At 40.3% G+C, this 22,631-nt stretch overlaps 1 protein-coding gene and 1 pseudogene across 1 annotated transcript; one reads left to right on the top strand and one right to left on the bottom strand.

The window, feature by feature from the left end:
• Positions 1 to 7,165: 7,165 nt before the first annotated feature.
• On the top strand, positions 7,166 to 7,531 carry LOC118653583 (sperm acrosome membrane-associated protein 4-like). The gene has a single exon (XM_036304222.1). It carries the CDS (start codon positions 7,187 to 7,189, stop codon positions 7,529 to 7,531), a length of 345 nt encoding a protein of 114 aa, XP_036160115.1. The 5' UTR covers positions 7,166 to 7,186.
• A 5,989-nt stretch (positions 7,532 to 13,520) lies between these two features.
• LOC118653286 lies at positions 13,521 to 14,852 on the bottom strand (annotated as a pseudogene).
• Positions 14,853 to 22,631: the final 7,779 nt, after the last annotated feature.

Raw genomic sequence — 22,631 nt, 5'->3', positions numbered from 1 at the left:
ACCAGGCCTCTATTCTATATAGTAAAAGGGTAATATGCCTCCCAGCACTGGGATCAGTGGAGCCGCGAGGTCTCCCGGCACCAGGATCAGCATGACAGGGGGCAGCGCCCAAACTCCCTGATTGCCCTGTGGCTCTGTGTGTGACAGGGGGCGGGGCCACAACCTCCCTATTGGCCCTGCTCTGTTCCTGACAGGGGAAGGTGCCCCAACCCCCTGATAGGCCCTGCTCTGTGCCTGATAGGGGGGAGCTCCCCAACCTCTTGATTGCCCTGCAGCTCTGTGTGTGACAGGGTGCGGCGCCCCAACCCCCCCACCCCACGGGCCCTGCTCTGTGTGTGACGGGGTAGAGCCATAACCTCCCCATCGGCCCTGCCCTGAGTATGACAGTGGCGGTGCCCCAACCCCCTGATCGGCCCTGCTCTGTGGGTGATAGAGGGCAGCGCCCCAACCCCCCCACCCCATGGGCCCTGCTCTGTGTGTGATGGGGTAGAGCCATAACCTCCCCATCGGCCCTGCCCTGAGAGTGACAGTGGCGGCACGCCAAACCCCTGATCCACCCTGCTCTGTGTGTGACAGGGGGCAGCGCCCCAACCCCCTGATTGACCCTGCTCTGTGCATGACAGGGGGCAGCGCCCCAACCCCCTGATTGGCCCTGCTCTGTGTGTGACAGGGGGTGGCGCCGCAACCTCCCCATCAACCCTGCCTTGAGTGTGACGGGGGCGGTGCCCCAACCCCCCAATAGGCCCTACCCTGAGCGTGACTGAGGGTGGCATCACAACCTCCCAATCCACCCTGCTCTGTGCATGACAGGGGGCGGCGCCCCAACTCCCCAATCGGCCCTGCTCTGAGCCCAACCAGGGGCTGCACCTAGGGATTGGGCCTGCCCTCTGCCACCCGGGAGCAGGCCTAAGCCAGCAGGTCGTTATCTCCAGAGGGGTCCCAGACTGCGAGAGGGCACAGGCCGGGCTGAGGGACACCCCTCCCCCCCGAGTGCACAAATTTTTGTGCACCAGGCCTCTAGTCAGTTTATAATGTTCTTTATTATCCATACATGAATGATATCATGTGGTATTATTCTTTCACTGACTGGCTTATGAGATCCCACTTTTAAAGCTTCCACTGAGAGCCTTTCAAGCCACCAATGGAAATTCCCATAAGTATTATCTTAAGAAAAAAATTCACGTCACAAATGCCTCTCCAGTCAACATATTCAAAATTTGATGGGTCCAGGTTTTCAAGTTTGAAGTTTGCATCTGTGGAAGGATTACAATTGGATCACAATAACATACTGAGTAGTGTTGCCATTGGGGGTGCCCTTTCATGATTATCCTTGTTGTCTTAATTGCTTATCTTATTGGCAGGAACAGAAGTCATGCTGGGCACCAGATAATTTAGCATTTGAAATTACTCTCTATCACTGTATATCAACAGCAATTGCAAGAGGTTATGTTCATTTTCTCTAAATTTAAATTAGTATTGAAATGGAAGCATGATTTTTTATAAACCTTTCTTCAAGCCTGCTTTATCAAATGTGAAGTTCATCTTGCAATATTTACTATACACAAAAGGGTAACTATTAAAATAGTGGCGTTACTGTTACTAAGAGTTTAAATATTAATATCTACCAAAGTAGAACTCTAAAGTAAGGTAATAGTGTTTTACTAATCTGGCACTAACTCCTCTATCATTTAAATATTTTTTAAGATGCTGGTGGGCATTGATGCATGGAACAGACTAACAGTTGTCAGAGGGGAGGATGGAGAGGTGACTGGATGAAAGAAGGTAAAGAGATTAGCCAACACACACACACACACACACACACACACACACACACACATCACATCACATCACATAGACATGGAAAACAGCGTGGTGATAACCAGAGAAGAAGGATTTGGGTAGGTGGAGGTCAGCAAAGGGAGGAAATGGGGATAGAAAGAGACTTTTCTTTGGATGATGAGCACACAATGGAGTGTACAGATGGCGTTTTATTGAATTGTACACTTGAAAACTGTATAGTTTTGCAAACTAATGCCACCACAATAAATTCAATTTTTAAACAAGATGTTGATGTTTGGTTTCTTTATTCTTTATTCAGATTAAGTCTTAGAAAGGGAAAGTCTTGGGTTCTGATACTCCTAATTGATGGAAACCAACTGCTATAGTGACATGTTTAAGTGCTTCAAAATAATATAGAAAAAAATCAAAAATTGATATAAGGGAGCAAATGATGATGGAAAAAGACTTGACTTGGGGTGCTGAACACTTGATACAGTGTACAGATAATGTAGATAATGTGCTGTAGAATTGTGCACCTGAAACTTGTATAATTTTGTTATCCAGTGTCACCCCAATAAATTCAATAAAAAGTAAAAAAAAATTCCAAAAGCTGAAAATTTGAAATGCTTAAATTAAGCTTCAAAAACCAGGGCAGGAATAGTCCATATAAGGATGAACAGAGCAAAAGTTAAACATTACATAGTCAATTGGACTTAACCTTTGGCATTTTTATGTTCTGCCACTTTAAAAAAATATCAGAATGGATGCCGTTTTTAGTTACTATTTTAGGTTAATTTTCAGTCTGCTGTTTGAAGTTCAGGGTGATCCTGTTTCTATACTTGTATACAATATAAACCTCATTGTATTGATTTATCCACTTCAAACTTGGTTGTGGCTGTTTACTTAAATGATCAGTTCATGTGCAATGCACTGTTTGTAACAATGCTGACAAAATCCTCTTATTTGTCTTGGAACCACAAAAACAATGAATGTCAATTATCTTTAGTTTATGGGGCAGGCATTATACAGTAAAATTTACATCTCCTATCTTGGGTTATTACTATGTGCACTAAATATGCTTCTTGCCATTTTCTAGATAAAGAAAAAGAAATATATGCATAGTTATATGGCCAGGGAATAGGATGAGCAGAGTTTGAATCCCTATCTTATTGACCTTTATGTTCAATATCTAGGTTTTTGTCACTTTGCACACAGCTTCTTTTGTCATAAGGAAATTATTTAAAATAAATATATTTCTATTATTTCAAAACAGATACCTAGCTGTTCCTATGTTAATATATTTCCTATTTGTTGGCTCGCCACAGAACTGTTTTTTTCAGAGCATGCAAAGCCCCTGCTAAGACAAAGACTATGATAGCCACCTACAGTTTTTTTTCTTTTTTAAAAAAAGTATTTTATTTTGTTTTATTGATTAAAGTATTACATATGTATCCTTATTTCCCCATTGCTCCCCTATTTCTCTTTCATCATCCACTGATCGTTTCAACTTACCCACAGAATCTTTCCTCTTTGCCATATGCCTTAAGACCAATGTTGATTGTGCTCCAGTTCAGTAGCACTTTCCCAGGCATTCTGAGCTTTGTGTGCCATGATGTCCTGCTGCCTGAACTCTGGCTTGCTGCCTATTTCACCTCCTTATCCTCCCCCAAATATGCTGTTTCTAATGGAAGCAGAGGTGATATGAGAGCAAAGCAAAGAGGCCCTGTCCATATGCATGCTCCCCAAAACTACAGTATCTTCTGTGTGACACTCTGCAAGTAATGCAAAGAAATAATTATTTTGGCTCAAAAAGAGGTGTTTTAAAAATAAAATTTCAATTTTATTTTATTTTTTTAAAATATATTTTATTGATTTTTTTACAGAGAATAAGGGAGAAGGATAGAGAGTTAGAAACATCAATGAGAGAGAAACATCGATCAGCTGCCTCCTACACACCCCCTACAGGGGATGTGCCACCAACCAAGGTCCATTCCCTTGACCGGAATTGAACCTGGGACCCTTCAGTCTGCAGGCCGATGCTCTATCCACTGAGCCAAACTGGTTGGGGCATCAATTTTATTTTTATTTACCTTTTTTTTTTCTTACCGAGGTCCATTCTTTAGACTCTGTAGGCTGAAGAGCTATGTGGTTTAGGATTCTTTTTTTTATCCCCTTCAAATTTTTTTAGGATTTCTTTTATTATTTTTTTTTAGAGAGAGGAAGGGAGATGGAGAGAAAAACATTGATGTGAGAAAGAAATATTGATTGGTTGCCTCCCGCACACACCCCAACTGTAGATTGAACCCACATCCTGAGTATGTGCTCTGGCGAGGAATCAAACTGGAGACCTTTTGATGCATGGGACAATACTCAACCAACTGAGCCATACTGACAAGGGCCTGGTTTAGATCCTTAACTAATGTATTGTGAAGGTATTGCTAATCAATAATGAAAGTGCCCCTTTCAGTCTGCCTGCCTGCAAACTTCAACCTATATATCATTTCTTCCTCTCATTTCTTCTATTAATAGTTCAGTGTTGGGGTAATGTTGACAACTTTGAGAGATCAGAGTAGCATTTGTGACAATAATTAATATTGACTTATTTCATTTCTAAAATTTACTACTATGCAATCAGAGTTCTTTCTAAAGTTGATTCAAAAGTTTTGAAAAAGAACAAAAAAAATCATTGCATGAGGTGATGAATTTTTCATCTACAGTGCTTTAAAAAATGGAACTTGGAAACATACATGAAGATAAGCATAAGCCTTTTCAACAAATTGTGTTGGTAAAACAATATTCACATGCAAAAGAATGAAGCTGGATCCTTGCCATTCATCATATACAAAACATAACTCAGGCTCTAGCTGGTTTTGCTCAGTGGATAGAGCATCGGCCTGCAGACTGAAGAGTCCCAGGTTCAATTCCAGTCAAGGGCATGTACCTTGGTTTCAGGCACATCGCCAGTAGGGGGTGTGCAGGAAATAGCTGATTGATGTTTCTCTCTCATGGATGTTTCTGACTCTCTATCCCTCTCCCTTCCTCTCTGTAAAAAATCAAAAACAAACAAAACATAACTCAGAATGGTTCAAAAAACATAAATGTGAGAGCTAAAACTCCAGAAACTCTTAGAAAACATATGAGAAAGCTTCATGACATTGGATTTCCCATTGATTTTTGGAAATGACACCAAAAGCATAAGCAACAACAACAAAAATAGATAAATTGGACTATATCAAAATTAAAAATTTTATACATCAAAGGAAACTATCAAAAGAGTGAAAGGTAACCCACAAAATGGTAGGAAATATTTTCAAAGTCATATGCTGAATATGGGGTTAATTTTAGAATATATAAAGAATTCCAATGACTCAAAAACAACAAAAAACAACCAACCAAAAAAATTATTTAAAAATGTACAAAAGGCTTGAAAAGATAGTTCTCTAGTATACTATGGCAATAAGCACATGAAAATATATTCAACATCCCTAATTATTAGGAAAGTGAAAAACAATGAGATGCTATTTCACACCCTTTAGGATAGCTATAAGGCTATTATGTAAATCTCACTTATTATTTAATCTAATGAACAAAATAAACTGGTAAACAAAATAGGTCCAGAGGCATGTAGGCATGGAACAGGCTGATATATCTCACAGGGGAGGGGGTAGATGGGAAGAGGTTAACCAAAAACTTATATACATATATGCATAACCAATGGACACAGACAATAGTGTGGTGAAGACCTGGGGTGGGGCAGGGGCTGGGAAGAAAGGGGGAGAAGGGGTGAAAATTGGGGGACATCTGTAATACTGTCAACAATAATTTTAAAAAATTAAACAAAAAAGAAAATCCTGCCATCCTCTAGACCAGGGGTGGGCAAACTTTTTGACTCGAGGGCCACAATGGGTTCTTAAACTGGACCGGAGGGCCGGAACAAAAGCATGGATGGAGTGTTTGTGTGAACTAATATAAATTCAAAGTAAACATCATTACATAAAAGGGTACGGTCTTTTTTTTTTTTTTTTTTAGTTTTATTCATTTCAAACGGGCCGGATCCGGCCCGCGGGCCGTAGTTTGCCCACGGCTGGTCTAGACTCAGCATCACCCCCCTATAGAATGGGGCACACAAAGGTACCTACGCCATGAAGACAAGACATTAAGATACTTAAATTTTCATCTGGGCCCTAATCAGTTTGGCTCAGTGGATAGAGCGTCGGCCTGTGGACCAAAGGGTCCCAGGTTTGATTTTGGTCAAGGGCATGTACCTTGGTTGCGGGCACATCCCCAGTAGGGAGTGTACAGGAGGCAGCTGATTGATGTTTCTCTCTCATGAATGTTTCTAACTCTCTATCCCTCTCCCTTCCTCTCTGTAAAAAAATCAATAAAATATATTATTTTTTTTTCACCTGCATTTAGACTTAAGTTTAAACCTGGGCTCTGCCTGTTCCCATTGAGAGATGTCTCAGCTTTTCCCTCTGGCAAGAGATTTAGTTCATTTTCTGACACCCATGGGGACTGTTCTGAGACTCAGCTGCTTCCTATAATGACCCCTATTTTTAAGCACTTGCTGTGTGCCAGGCTCTGGCTGTGCCTGCTCTGTGTGCCTGTTTGCTCATTTGAGAGACAGATCTAATAGGTAGAAAGATTCCAACCAGAAAACATAGGTGGAGCTCCCTGCATGGTGCCCAACTCCAGAAGCCTGGGAGCTGTGGTGAGCCCAGCCCTTCCTAGTCCTGTCATCACAGTGATTGCTATTTAACGCATCCACCACGGGTCTTGCACACAGCAGGGGCTTAATAAATGCGCTCTTTGGAATTAAATAAATCTGGGATCTAATCCTGGCTCTAAGGCTTTGGACACCTCCCTTTTCCTTCTGAGCCTTGGTTTGCCCATCTGAGAAACAGGCTCACCATGGGCACTGGGCAGGGGCAGCACCTGACACCCAGTAGAGCCTAAGACTGAGTGGCCAGGATGGCAAGTATTAGTTGGAGCATTCTTACCTCGGTGGGGTAGCAATGACCTCGCTCCCTAGCAGGCAGTGGGCCAACCTGCCCTTCAGATTGTGACACCTCTCCCCCACCCATGACATCACCCCCACAGTGGCCAGTGGAACCCTGAGGGGTCTGTGAGGTCACCACATTCCGCTTCACAAAGATTCTCCTGGGGCAGCAGCCACTGGCTGTCTCTCTCCCGGGGAAGCTTCAGAGACCCCGGGACTCGGGAGCCGTGGTCAGGAAGAAGCCCCTGAGAGGGACACGGAGCGCTGGGAACCAAGGACGGTCGCTGACCCCGGGAGGCCAGAACCAGGGGCAGAAGTCTCCTGGGCGTGCGGAGTGTCATTCAGCAGTTCCGGGAGGCCCACCGCCACCAGGCCACCACGGTCCTTGGCTGCCTACTGCTGCTGGTGATGGCTCTGCCCCTGGTCAGGCCAGGTGCCATGGACTGCATCTTCTGTGAGCTGACCGACTCCTCCAACTACCCTGGCATCCCCATGACCTGTGGCGATGACAAGGAGTGCCTCATTGGCAAAGAGATGGCCCCTGGCCTCGGCCCCATCATCAACAAAGGCACCATGGACATCAGTTCCTACCGTCGCCTTGAAGAGCCTGTCACCTATCAGAGCATCACCTACAGCCTCACCTTTACCTGCCGTTATGGCGAACTGTGTAACAGGGCCCCCACCCCCGCAGGCAGCCTGAAGGTGGGGGTCCCTTGCCTGGCGCTGGGCGTGCTGCTGCTGCTGCTTCAGTGACTGTGACCAGCGTGGAGGGCAGGGCCTGGGACTGGTCTCAGGGCTCCACTGCTCCTTGTGGCTCCTGCCCCTCCCCCTCCCTTCCCCCATTAAATGGCCAGAGGCCCGAGACAAAAAATAAAATGATAATGATAAAGCTGTATAGTACTTTTTCATGGGATTGATAGTGTAACAGACTTTAGAAATAAGTAATAGTTCTCAAGCTTTTAGAGCTAAGAGGAGTGATGAGTTGAGAAAATTATTCAGATAATCTAGGACCAGAGGCCAGATTTCTTTAAATTGTGGAAGGTGTTTGCTTGAAAGAAAATACAGGGCATTGTTGGCTGAACTGCATGTTGATCTTTTAAGAATGGATGTATCACATTACTTAGCAGTTCTCAAATTTCCCTGAATATTAGAAACACCTGCCATCCCCAGATATTAAAACAGAATCTCTGGGTTTGGGCCCAAGGCATTGGCCGTCTTGTTTTTTTGTTTTTGTTTTTTTTTTTCACCAAATATTTTATTTTATTCCCAGGACTAAAAATACACATATGTTAGGTTGTATATTATTGACCCAAAGATCACTGAGGTGCTCATTTTTAATTATTTTATTGATTAAGGTATTACATATGTGTCCTTATACTCCCATTGCCCCCCACCCCCTGTCATGCCCTCACCCCCTTGTTGTCTGTGTCCATTGGTTAGGCTTATATACATGCATACACGTCCTTTGATCTCTCCCCCTTACCCTCCCCCTCCTTCCTTCCCTCTGAGGTTTGATGGTCTGATCGATGCTTCTCTGTCTCTGGATCTGGCCAGCTTTTAAAGTTCCATGGGAGTAGGTTGGAGGGGTCAGTGTAGGGAAAAGGGGGATACCTATAATACTTTCAACAATAAGAATAAATTTAAAAAACATTAATACAATAAAATAAAGTTCCATGAGGACCACTGGCAAACCAGAATGACACATTCTGTCACAAGATTTTCTTGGGTGATTGTCCAAACTGGAAGGAAGAAGTGAAACTGTCATTATTCACAGATGACATGATATTGAATATAGAAAATCCCAAAGATTCCACCAAAATATTACTAGATTTAATAAATGAGTTTGATAATGTAGTAGGATACAAAATCAACAACCATAAATTAAAGGCATTTTTATACACCAATAAATTAACTCTTAGAAAGAGAAACAACAAAAACAATCCCATTTACCATTGCAACAATAAAAAAAAAGATACCTTGGAATAAATTTAACCAAGGAGGTAAAAGACTTGTATTCAGAAAACTACAGGACATTGAAAAAAGAAATAGAGGAAGATACAAACAAGTGAAACATATACCGTGTTCATGAATTGGAATAATTAACATCTTTAAAATGTCCATAGTACCCAAAGTAATCTAGAGATTCAACGCAATCCCTACTGAAATACCAATGACATATTTCACAGATCTAGAACAAATATTCCCGAAATTTATATGAAATAAAAAAGACCCTGGCTAGCCTCAGCAATCTTGAGCAATAAGAAGAAAGTTGGAGGGATCACAATACCAGATATCAAACTATACTACAAAGCCAGTGTAATAGAAACAGCCTGGTACTAGCACAAGAACAGGCATATAGATCAATAGGATGGAACAGGGACCCCAGAAATCGACCCACATCATTAGGGTCAATTAATATATGACAAAGGAGGCAAGAACATACAATGGAGGAAAGACAGTCTCTTCAATAAATGGTGCTTGGAAAATTGAACAGGTATATGCAAAAAAATGAAACTACATCAACAACTTACACAACACACGAGAATAAACTTAAAAGATGCTAATGTAAGTCACGAAACTATAAAAACCCTAGAAGAAAACATAGGCAGCAAAAACCCAGACATCTCACATAGCAGAATTTTCACCAATATAGCTTCTGGGGCAAGAGAAACAAAGAAGATAATAAACAAAGGGGACTACATCAAACTAAAAAGCTTCTGCACACCAAAAGCAAGTATCCGCAAAATGAAAAGGAAACCCACTCTATGGTAGAACATATTTGCCAATGACACATTTGATAAGGGGTTAATTTCCAAAAATATGTAAAAATTCATACAGCTCAACAAAAGGAAGACAGATAACCAATTAAAAAATGAGCACAAGACCTGAATAGGCACTTCTCCAAAGAGGACGTACAGATGACCAATAGACATATGAAAAAATGTTCAATGTTACTAATCATCACAGAGATGCAAATTAAAAGTACAATGAGATATCACCTCACACCTGTCAGAATGGCTCCATCAACAAATCAACAAACAACAAGTCCCAGCAAGGATGTGGACAAAAGGGAATCCTAATACACTGCTAGTGGGAATTCAGATTGGTGCAGGCACTATGGAAAACAGTATGTAATTTACTAAAGAAAAGTAAAATGGAATTACTGTTTGGCCCAGTGATCCCACTTCTATGAATATATTTTAAGAATCCCAAAACACCAATCAGAAAAAATATATGCACCCCTATATTCATAACAGCATTATTTATAATAGCTAAGATCAAAAAACAGCCCAAGTGCCCATCAGTAGTTGAGTGGCTAAAAAAGCTATGGTAAGAGTCAAATGGTAGGGGATGGGGGGAGATTAGAGAGCAACCAAAGGACTTGTATGCATGCATATTAGCATAACAAATGGACACAGACACTGGGGCGGTGGGGGCTTGCCCAGGGTTGGGATGACTGGGGGGCGTGTCAATTGGAGAAAAAGGAGACATATGTAAAACTGTAGACAATAAAAAAATAAAAATAATGATAATATTATGGGAAAAAACCTATGGTACATTTACACAATGGAATACTACCCGGCCCTAAAAAAGAAAGATCTCTTACCCTTTGCCACAGAATAGATGGATTGGAGAATATTATGCTGAGTGAAATAAACCAGTCAGAAAAAGACAAATATCACAGGATCTTACTTATAAGTGGAATCTAATGAACATAGTAAACTGACAAACGAAACAGGTCCAGAGGCATGAAACAAACTGATATATCTCAGGTGGGAGCAAGGGAGATGGGAAGAGATTAATCAAATAACTTTTATGCATAACCAATGGACACAGACAATAGTGTGGTGAAGGATCAGAGGAGGGGGGTAAAGAGGGGAAAATTGGGGGCCATCTGTAATAATGTCAACAATATTTTTAATTAAATTAAAATAAACATGCAAATTGTTGACCTGCTGCAAACATGCAAACATTATATATATAAAAGGTTATATATATATATATATATATATATATATATATATATATATATATATATATATATAAAACCTTTGTGAACCCGGTGAGGGTGAACAACCCCACAGAAAGACATAAAGCAACAACTGTTGACAAGAACATGGAGAAATTGGAACCTTTGTACACTGATAGTGGAAATGTAAAATTGTGCAGCCACTATAAAAAACAGGATGATAGTTCCTGAAAAAATTAAACATAGAATTAGCATATGATTCAGTAATGTCACTTTTAGATATATACCCTACAGAATTAAAGCAAAAACTTAAACACATATTTGTACACCCTTGTTCATAGCAGCATTATCTACTGCCAAAAGGTGGAAGCAAACTAAGTGTATATCAATGAATGGATAAATAATATGTGATATATACACAATTGATTATTATTGAACCTTAAAAGAATGAAAATTCTGACATATGCTATAACATGGATGAATTGCAAAGCATTATCTTTAATGAAATAACAGTCACAAAAATACAAATAGTGTGTGATTACACTTATACGAAGCACATAGAGTACTCAAATTCACAGAAACAGAAAGTGGAATGATGGTTGCCAGGGTATAAGAGGAGGAGGCATTGGAAAATTATTGCTTAATGCATATCAAGTTTCAGTTTGGGAAGATGAAAAAGTTCTGGAGATGGAAGATGATGATGATTGCACAATAATGTAAAATATTTAATGTTACGGACTCTACAATTAGAATTTATTAAAATGGTAAAGTTTATATTATGCACATTTTAGCACACTAAAAATAAGTGTAAGATTGACATTTAAATATTAAAAATTATGTTTTAAAATACTTGACCCATAAGTGAAGAAGTGAAACATCGGGATATATAACACTTTGGTTGACTTCAAAGCCAAGATTAGCATAAATTAACTGACATTAAAAATAAGTTATAATTTGAAGGAATTAAGCAAAAAAACATATATATGTATTTATACATATATCACATAGACACAGACAGCAGTGTGGTGATAGAGGAAAAAGGGGGTGGGGTTTAGGTGGCGGTGGGCAAAGGGAGGAGGAATGGGGAAAAAAGACTTTGCTTGGGGTGATGGGCACACAATGCAGTATGCAGATGATGTTTTATTGAGTTGTACATTTGAAACTCATATGGTTTTACAAACTAATGTCACCCCAATACATTCTATAAAATATAATTAATTAATTAAAAATGGTATCTCCAAAAAGAAAGTATTTTATAAATTAACCACTTTCATACTTGTATCAAGATATAATTTTTTATATATCACTAATAGCTAATAGCAAACATAATCTTTAATAAATGAGTCAAAGTTGTTCTTTTGAGTGGTAATGAAATTTGTGATAAGGACCACTCTCACCTTCCTGCTCAGACACACAAATATAAAATTAAAGTACTTAATTTCTGCAATCAGAATAATCGGTGTATGACAGTAGAAGTTGGAAATAAGCACAAAATGTAAGAGTAAAAGGGGAAGAGATTGGAAATAAGATAGGGAAAAATAAAAGAGAGAGAGAAGAGGGGAGAAAAGACATAGAGAGAGGGATAGAGGGAGAGAGGATGGGAGAGAGAGAGGAGGTACAATGTTATTATACATATATTTTTGTATCACAACTTCAGTCCTTTGATTCTTAACTGAAGAGAAAAGCTATTTTATGTCTTGCTGTAGCTTCATCAGTTTAAAATTGCAATGGTGCTTACAAATCAATTCTGATGATACCAATGTTTCATGACACTTTAATTTAATCAGATCACCATAATTAAATTTTCCAAGTGATTAAATCACCTTTTATAAAGTATATTACTTTTATTTCAATTATTAATTAAAATTAATGATCATAGCAAACTCTCTTTCTTGTATCTTTCCCTAAGCTATTATATGTGTTTCCTTACACCCCACCAGTTCTTTTTAATTTCCAAAGAGCAATAGATTGAGGACATAAATGCAGTAAACAAAAAAGTGGAATTCAGTATATCTTGAAACTTGTCCATGAAGAATGATCATACCAATGGAATAAATCTTAGAGAAAATATTTAAGACTAGTATTTGTGTGGATATATAATGAGAAAATATAGAATATAAGTATTTCTGGTGTCATACATTTTGAGTGATAATGAAACTAATAATTTAATATTTTAAATTTCAAATGTCAAAGGAGGAAGAATAAGACAGGGAAGAAGAGGTAGAAACAGCAGGAACTGCTGCCATCACTCCTATAATATTTCTTAGAAGAAATGATAGAAGTTTTTCAAAAGATAATCAAAGAATGAAAAAGATATTTTTAAAGGTGACATTAAATCCAGAAACTATCAAAAATGATAAATTCAGATATAGCAATAAACTATCATTTTGCAAGTTACAATCCACAATAAGCAAAAGCAAAAGGATGAACTAGAAAAATTATACATTTTGGAAAACTGATAATTGTCCATAATAGCAAGTATGCCTTTATTCTTTTTTTTCCTTCATATTGCAGTCAACTTCTTTAAAGTTTTCTACGAGTTTCAATAGGAATTTTATGTGCAAAACCAACAGCTGTGTGGGGTCTGTCCTATAGGATATCCTGATGCAGCTGTGTGCAGGTGGCTTAGGGTAGCCTCTGCCCCACACCAGGGTCTCTTTCACAATAGCGGGCCATATTTTCTGGGGGTGGGGGGTGTGTCACGAGGGTCAGGGGCCTGGTCCAGCTCCAGCTCCACATTGTGAGGGCAGACCCATGGGGTCTTTGGCAGTGTCAGGTCAAGTCCTGGTCCATCCTAGAGACCAGCACCTTGATGTCATTGCTGATGTCTGCGATCATGTGGTCCCATTAGTTCACATTGAAGGTCACAGATTGGCTGTTGGAGCTGCCTGCTTCCCTGTTCCCATTGGAGGTGGAAGTAAAGGTGGAGCTCGTGGCCTGCCTATATTGGCTGAAGCTGTCCGTGATGATGTTGTGGCTGTCCTTCACCCTGATGGTCTTGAGGGAGTTCTCCAAGTGCTGGCCGTCCTTCTCAGGGATGAAGGGCTGCAGACTGAGCAGCAGGAACTTACAGCTGTCCCCACAGCACTGCAGCAGGCTCACACGGAACTTGAGCAGTGAGCACTGTTGAGGTACTCATGAAGCAGAGCTGACAAGTGCTGAATCTCCTGAGAGGACAGCTTGGTGTGCAGCATGGCATGTAGTCCTATAGTAGCGCCATGGCCATGGTGTTCAGCTCGCTCTGGTGAAGTGTCTTGGCATGAGGCACTGTGGGCATGCAGGACAAGGTGTCACCTGCGGGCAGCACTCAGGAAAGGAGAAAGTGTTGGTGTCTGTCTTGTGTGAGTCCTTCATCTCCACCTTGGTGGAAGAGTAATCACTACTGTGGGAGGACAGGTCGTAGGTTGATGTCGAGGACCCATCAAATATGGCTTTGTCCAGAAAGTTGATGGTGGGCTCCGTGTATATGACCTGGAAGACCTGCCTTGACTCCTCTGCTGCCACCTTGCTCTCCATGGCCAATATCACCAGGCAACAGACCTCCACAGGCTCCGCTCCACTCTCCAACATGGAGCCTGTGGTGAGGCCTCTGGAACTTTTTACCCACAGACTCTGACTGAGGGAGACACTGGGGTCTTTTGGTGTCTTCAGGACCACCAAGTGCAAGGCATCATGCCACATATAGGACATGGCCTAATGACATGAATGGGGACCCTGAAGATGCTTTCTTCTCTGTCCCTCCAGGCCAGCTTGACATTTCAGGCAGACAGGCTGATGAGCTCATCTTGCTCCTGGATCAACTATCCGAGGAGCTGGTGGGCTCTCTTTTTGTTGTCTATGAGGTGCAGGATCTCTGTCCTACTGGATCGTTTTAGGTTTATGAACATTAACTTACCTAAACACTTCATCTCCTTCTCAATGTAGTTGCTCAACAGTCTGTCAGGCTCCACTCACTCAGGCAGGGACAGCACCACAATGTGCATAGGGCACTGCTGTCACATTCTCGTAGGCTTTTGTATCTCCGATCTTTTCACCTTTGAGGATGACTTGCTTAATAGCCAATATAATTCCAGGTTTCTTGACCTTCTTGCCCTCCTCCTCCATGTCACTGTGAGTGGTCCCCACAGCCCTGACCCCTATGGGAGCCCCATGACCAATACATGCTTGCCCCAGCCCTGTGATTGCTGCAGCCGTATTCCTTCACTGCCCGCCATTTGCCCTGCTGCCACCTCTGCCCACAGCTGTCAGTGCTTATTCCTATAGTATTAGTTTCACCACCACAGGGCTGCCAACCTAAAGGCTATATTTACCAGTCCCATGAGCATCTAGATATAGCCTTAATCAAAGTTCTGGCCAACAGGGTTTGAGTGAGTATGAGGCATAAAATCTTTGACTCTTGCCCTTAAAAAAAACTGCTGGCAGACTTATCTGGATCTCTCCATTCTTCTTGATCTCTGGGGGTTAGAAAGAATCAGAGGTGTCACCTTGGGCCTATAATTAGAAGCTATTTGTTGATACATGGACTTTGTATCTAGTAGAATAGTGAAAGAAAAAAAATATTTCTACATTTAACCATTTGGGGATATTTTTGATACAATAATATATGATATTCCCTAATAATACATTATTTCACAAAGTGATAATATCCTTATTTTATAAAGATCTCCTACAATAGAAAAACTGTAAGATTAACTATATAATAAAAAAAAAGTAGCAAAAAAACCCAGTTCCAAGGAGAGGGAATAAAAATAGATCTTAAGCATATGAAGAGTTGCTAAATTAACTCAAAAAAGAAAAGATGAAAATTGAGATTCTACTGAAAAGGCATTTTCCACTATTAAATTGACAAAGACCTGAAAAGGTTGGTGAAATGCTATGTTCATGAACATAAGAGTAAAAATGCACTTTTATGTATTAATGACTGGAGTACAAAAGTATAACATTTATATGCATACATACTCTTTGACCTAGCAAATTCAATTCTAGGCATTCATTGTATAAACATACATGCACCAATGTGAAATGGCATAAATAAAAGGTCATTTATTTCAGCATTGTTTGTATTAAGAAAAAGTCAGAAGTGACCTATATATCCATTGGTAATAAATTGGCTAAATAAATTGTGGTATGTCTAGAAAATGAAACACTATACTATCCTAAGAAATACTGAAGAAATTCCTAATGAAAGATCAAGATATATTTTGTTTTTATATGAAATTATTGGAGTGACAATGGTTAATAAAATTAGATTATTTTTAAGTGTAAGAATTCTAGAATACATCATTTGTATATTGTATTGTGTGTTCACCACCCAAAGTAAAGTGTACTTCCGACAACATTTATCCCCGTTTTACCCTTTTCTACCTCCCCCCACCACACTTTCCTTCTGATAATCACCATAGCATTATCTGTGTTGACTTTTTTTTTTAATCCCTAAACCTTTTTCACCCAACTCCCACCCTCTCACCTCTGACAGCTGTCAGTCTGTTCTATGTATCTGTGGGTCTGTTTCTATTTTGTTTGTCAGTTTATTTTGTTAATTAGATTTCATATATAAGTGAAATCATATGGTATTTGTCTTTCTCTTACTGGTTTATTTCGCTTAGTATAATATTCCCCAGATCCACCCATGCTGTTCCCAAAAGGTAAGATTTCTTTTTTTATGGCTGACGTATTTACCACAGCTTTTTTATCCACTCATCTACTCAGAGGCACTTGGGCAGCTTCCAAATCCTGGCTGTAAGAAGTAATCAAATGGCCAAAACAAAGCACAGTGAAATCCATTTGAAGTTTCAAAGACTAAAATGGAGAACAAAACAATAAAGACAATACCATTCTACAGCAGGAATTGAACAGTAATCTTGGAAAGTGCATGTATTTTCAATTTATTTCTCAGAATGTGCTTAACCTCATTTGGGGAGAGAGTGTGATATACAGAAAGAATGAACACTGCAGAATCTTGCTATTTGCTAGCTGTGAGGTCTTAGACAATTCAAATAATCTTTATATCTGCTGTTTCTGTAGCCACAAAATAGGAATATCATCAGCTAAGTTATCAGTTTGCTGTAAGGATTAGAGGGTTTGTGTATTGCCACACATGGAGATATGTATTTGTGTGGGATATACAGAATTGCAAATGTATAATTTTTAACATAATAATAGCTAATAATATGGTCATAATCACCATTCTTTCTTGTCTTCACTCTCCACAGTGCTCCTGAACCCCTTCAAAAGACACTGTTTTTTTTTGAGAAGCTAAAAGCTGCCCACATAACCCTAAGTCTTGATCAGTAGCCATGCATAGCATATTTAAGTAATCCTGTCTGATTCTAATACTCTCCAACCTGTCTTTCTTCCTTGACTTCTGGGGTTAGCTAAAAATTGTGTTGTGCCTAAAGTTTATGCAATGTTTGTGGACTTGTTTAAAAAGGAGCATACAGGGAGGGTTGGGGGGCAGGAGGGAGGGGGGTAAGAGATCAACCGCAGTACTTGTATGCATGCATATAAGCATAACCAATGGACATAAGACACTGGGGGGTAGGGGAGGCCAGGGGATTGTCAAGGGCGGGGGGAAAAAAGGACACATATATAATACCCTTTGTAATACTTTAAGCAATAAAACAATTTTTAAAAAAAGGAGCAGACAGAACTTTGAGTACAGCTAGTAAAGAAAACGGTATGGAGATTCTTCAAAAATTCAAAAAAAAAATTCAAAATACATCTGCTATATGGCCCAGAAATACCACTTCTGGATACTGATCTGAAGAAAACAAAAACACTAATTCAAAAATTATTTTAAAAATATGTCCTATGTTCATTGCAGAATTATTTACAATAGCCAAGATATGGAAGAAATCTAGATGTTCATTGATAGATAAACACAAAAATAAGATGTGGTATACATATACAATGAAATATGCTTAGCAATAAAAAATTAAATATTTTCGGAACAACATGGATGGAACCAAAGAGCGTTATGCTAAGTGAGACAAGTCAGAGAGAAAGAGATAAATACTGCATGATTTCACTTACATGTTGAATCTAAAACAAAACAAATAAATGCACAAAATGAAACAGAAACAGATCCATAGATACAAAGAACAAGCTGATTATTGCCAAAGGGGTGGTGGGTGGGAGATGGGTGAACATTAAAAAAATAAATAAAGAAGTTCTCTCTTTGTATAGAGTGTGAAGCAAAATTACAGAAGTAGTTGATTAATTACTGAACAACTGGAAACCCCACATAAACAATGAGAACAATAAAAATAAGTTATCTCAGCTTCTACCAGCAGAAGACATTTTATCTATACAATGTAAGGCAGTAATGAACAAAAATAAAACAAGAAATACACTATGTAAAACAAATGAAGGGGAGAAATAAATCACATTTAACAAAAAGAAAGCTGACAATTTTATATGGTAGTATACATCCTTGGCTCCAGAAGACTTTAAGAATATTGAAAGAAAATAAAATTATATGCTTACTTCACCCATAAACATAGAAATCACATCTGAGTTAAGTAAATTCAATGATTATATTTTATAAACATATTTTCAGATAGATTTTTTCCCTCAGGAATGTATCATAACATGCATAGTTTCAACATTAGGGAATTTATACTCCATATTAAACTTTAAAGGAGAAATATGGCCCTAACCGGTTTGGCTCAGTGGATGGAGTGTCGGCCTGTGGACTGAAGGGTCCCGGGTTCGGTTCCAGTCAAGGGCATGTACCATGGTTGCGGGCACATCCCCAGTAGGGAATGTGCAGGGGGCAGCTGATCGATGTTTCTCTCTCATTGATGTTTCTGACTCTCTGTCCCTCTCCCCCCCCTTTGTGGAAAATCAATAAAGTATATATTTTTAAAAAAGGAGAAATATGAAACTATCTCAATAGTAGAATTTTCATAATAATTTGAATCAAAGAGAACTTACTGAATTTGATAAGTAGTTATATTCAAAAGTTTACAGCAAAAATCGTGCTTAATGGAAAACTTGAGATACATTCCCCTTAAAATCAGGAACTAGTCAAAGATGATACTTATTATTTTTTAACACAAACACAAATTATTCTTTAACTTGTGTTTCTGACCATTGATATAAGACAACAAGATGGTAAGAAACTGTGAGTACATGCTATGTTAATCTTAGGTGGTCAGACTCCAGAGACTTTACTGTTAAAAAAAAAAAAAAGAAGAAACGGTCACTGCCCTTGAGGAACTCAATCCAGTAAGAGACATTGAATCTATCTGTAGGCAAAGGGTGGAGACTGGTGGAACAAGTACTCAGAGGATGATGGGTTCATTTCCAATCTTGGCCACATATTAGCATCACTTGGGCCCCTGGGGGAACTTCTAAACATCCCAATACCCAGTCCACACTCTCAAAGTGGAATCCAGGCAAAAGTGATTGCTTAAACTCTCCAGGTGATGCCCACATGCAGCCAAGATTAAAAGAGCAGTATCTTGCAGGACTCAGAAGAAAACACCTGGAACACCTCTTCCTTAGAAACATTTGCCAGTAATGTGGAGAACAGTGTGGAGAAGGACGAGAGGTGGAAATAAAGAAGTTTGGTTAAAGGAGAAAAGAGGAGTTATAGTATGCTGAGATAAAAACAAAATTAATTTATAAGATACATCTGAAGAGTAGCTGAAATCAGGAGATAGGTGGGGCAATAGCTGGAGTGGGGAATAAGAAAATGTTTGTTGTTTTTTTTTTTGTTCTAGAGCAGTGGTTCTCAACCTTGGCTGCACATTAGAATCACCTGGGAATCTTTTTAAAATCCTGATTTCTGGGCCTTATCCTCCGGAAATTCTGTTTCTTTGTTACTAATGTTGTGGCCCCACCCCATCACAAAGAAACAGAATTTCCGGAGGATGAGGCCCAGAAATCAGGATTTTAAAAAGATTCCCAGGAGATTCTAATGTGCAGTCAAGGTTGAGAACCACTGTCCTAGAGTTTCTTTGTATGGCAAGGGAAATTATTTGGGATTGGAAGTTGGCATGATAGAAAAAGGAGAGAGAGAGAGAGAGAGAGAGAGAGAGAGAGAGAGAGAGAGAGAGATTTGTATATATTCCCCCATGTTATGAAATGCCCATGATAAATACAGAGGTCATGTGTAATTTAGTTTTATGGTTGACAGCTACAGCTGTGTTTTCAGCTGTCAGCCATGTGAGTTGACCATCTTGGACATCGAGTGTAGTCTAGCCTTCATAAGTCTGTAAGGCTAGTAACTGTTTTTGTTTGTTTAGCTTCTCTTGTATTATTTTGAAACTGCTAAATGGATTGCCACTGCTTTCATCAAGTATGGAAACAAATTATACATGGAAGGAGGGTGGTGAAGTCTAATGGTAAAATACAGGTTTCAGATTCTAATCCAGTTTTACAAGTCACTTACAAAACTGAAGGCTGGTCTAATTGAGGAAAGGCCAATTTTATCAATTGCTAAATGGTTCAATTAGAGTGTATTCAGCCATCCTTCCTGATGACTGTCTAACTCTTCTTGGCACCTAAAAGCTCAGGTCTTTCCTGAAAACAATATAGACATTTCATTACTTTCTGGAGTCAGCACACAGTTCTGCTGAACAAGGTTTCTAGAATTACTGAGTCATTAAAGAAAAGCAACTGGGCCAAAAGCAGTCAATTGGAACAGTTCAATACTAGCAGCCAGGGAATGAGAGCCATACAGAATCCAGTATTCAAAATAAAAGATCCAGTTATACCATCTTATGTAGTGTTTCCTCTTCTGGTATTACATTTAAAAAACATATTTAATGAGATCTAATTCACAAACCATGAAACACAATTTAAACTTTAAAATGCAATGGTTTTTAGTATAGTCACAGAGTTGTACAACAATCACCACAATCTAATTTTAGACTATTTTCATCACCCTGAAAAGAAACCTCATACCAAACAGCTGTTATTCTACATTCCTCCCTCCACTCTCAACTTTAGGAAATCACAAATCTACTTTATGTCTTTTTATATTTAGCTATTGTGGACATTCCATATAAAAGGAATCAAATATGTGGTATTTATTAATTAGCTTGTTTCACATAATGTTTACGGTGTGTTCACCCATGTTGTAGCATATATAAATGTTTCATTACTTCTTATGACTGAATGATATTTCATTGTATTGACATACCACATTTTGTTCATCCATTTATCAGATAATGGACATTCCAGTTGTTTCATACCTTCTGGCTATTGTGAATATGCTTCTATGAACATATGTGTACAAGTTTTAGGTTGAACACCTGTTGTTTATTTTTTGATATATCCCTAGGTGTAGAATAATAAATATATGTTTAATATTTTGAGGAATTGGCAAAATGTTTTCCAAAGCAGCTGGACTATTTTACATTTCCACAAGCAATGTCTCCTCATCTTCACTAATGCTTATTATTGTCTGTCTTTTTTTATTATAGATTAGAGGCCTGGTGCACAAAAATTTGTGCACTCAGTGGGGGGGGTCCCTCAGCCTGGCCTGTGCCCTCTCACAGTCTGGGATCCCTCGGGGGATGACCATCTGCTGGCTTAGGCCCACTCCCTAGGCTATCGGGCCTAAGCTTGCAGACAGACATCCCTCTGGCATCCCAGGAGCCCTCAGGTGATGTCCACTTGCCAGCGGGAACCAAGCCTAAGCTGCAGTTGGACATCCTTAGCGCTGCTGAGGAGGCAGGAGAGGCTCCTGCCATCAACGCTGTACTGGCAGCCATCAGCCTGGCTTGTGTCTGAGCAGAGCTCCCCCTGTGGGAGCACAATGACCACCAGGGGGCAGCTCTTACATTGAGCATCTGCCCCCTGGTGGTCAGTGTGTGTCATAGTGACCAGTCATTCCCAGTCGTTCTGCTGTTAGGGTCAATTTGCATATTGCCATTTTATTATATAGGATAGAGGCCTGGTGCATGGGTGGGGGCCAGCTGGTTTGCCCTGAAGGGTGTCCCAGATCAGGGTGGGGTCCCGCTGCAGTGCCTGGCCAGCCTGGCTCAGGGGCTGAGGGCCGTTTTCAGACTGGCCACACCCCCTTCAGGGTGGGGGTCCCCACTAGAGTGCCTGGCCAGCTTGGGTGAGGAGCTGATGGCTATTTGCAGGATGGCCAAGCCCCCCAGCAGGGACCCTCACCCCATGAGGGTGAGGCCAGCCTGGGTGAGGGGCTGATGGTTGTTTCCAGGCTGGCTACAGCCCCTAAAGGGTGAGGATCCCCCCTGGGATGCTTGGCCAGCCTGGGTAAGGGGCTGAGGGCCAATTTCAGGCTGGCCACACCCTCTTCAGGGTGGGGGTTCCTGCTGGGGTGCCTGGCCAGTCTGGTTGAGGGGCTGATGGCTGTTTGCAGGCTGGCCACAGCCCCCAGCCACCGAAGCTCCCAGTGGAGGCTGGCTGAAAGCAGATATCTGGGATTTATTTATCTTCTATAATTGAAACTTTGTTGCCTTGAGCAGAGGCCCCAGCCAGCCAGGGCAGCCGGGAAGCTTGGCTTCCTCCATCGCTGGGACAACCAAGCCTCCTGCTTGTTCCAGCTCCGGGGCTGCCGGCCGCCATCTTGGTTGGATTAATTTGCATATGGCCTCTCTGATTGGCTGGTGGGTGTGGCTTGGGCATAGCAGAGGTGCTGTCAATTTGCATGTTTCTCTTTTATTAGATTAGAAAAATCTATAAAGTGTTAAATAACATGTCAATTCCTGATGAAAATGAGGCTTTCATTTTAATAAAACTTGCCATTGTAATCAAAACATTCTGGTACTACTGGCACAAGAATAAGCATACAGATCAATTGAACAGATCAGAGAGCCCAGAAATGAACCCACACCATTATGGTCAATTAATATTTAACTAAGTAGCAAGAGCATACAATGGATAAAAGACAGTCTCTTCAAC

This window comes from Myotis myotis, unplaced genomic scaffold (assembly GCF_014108235.1).
Source record: "Myotis myotis isolate mMyoMyo1 unplaced genomic scaffold, mMyoMyo1.p scaffold_m19_p_4, whole genome shotgun sequence".
Classification (NCBI taxonomy): Eukaryota; Metazoa; Chordata; class Mammalia; order Chiroptera; family Vespertilionidae; genus Myotis; species Myotis myotis.
Note: the sequence above shows the minus strand (reverse complement) of the source record. Positions and strands in the feature narration are given on the sequence as shown.

What these genes read in the sequence shown, in the direction of transcription:
- LOC118653583 (XM_036304222.1), top strand. Translation starts at nt 7,187, where the DNA reads ATGGCTCTGCCCCTGGTCAGGCCAGGTGCCATGGACTGCATCTTCTGT.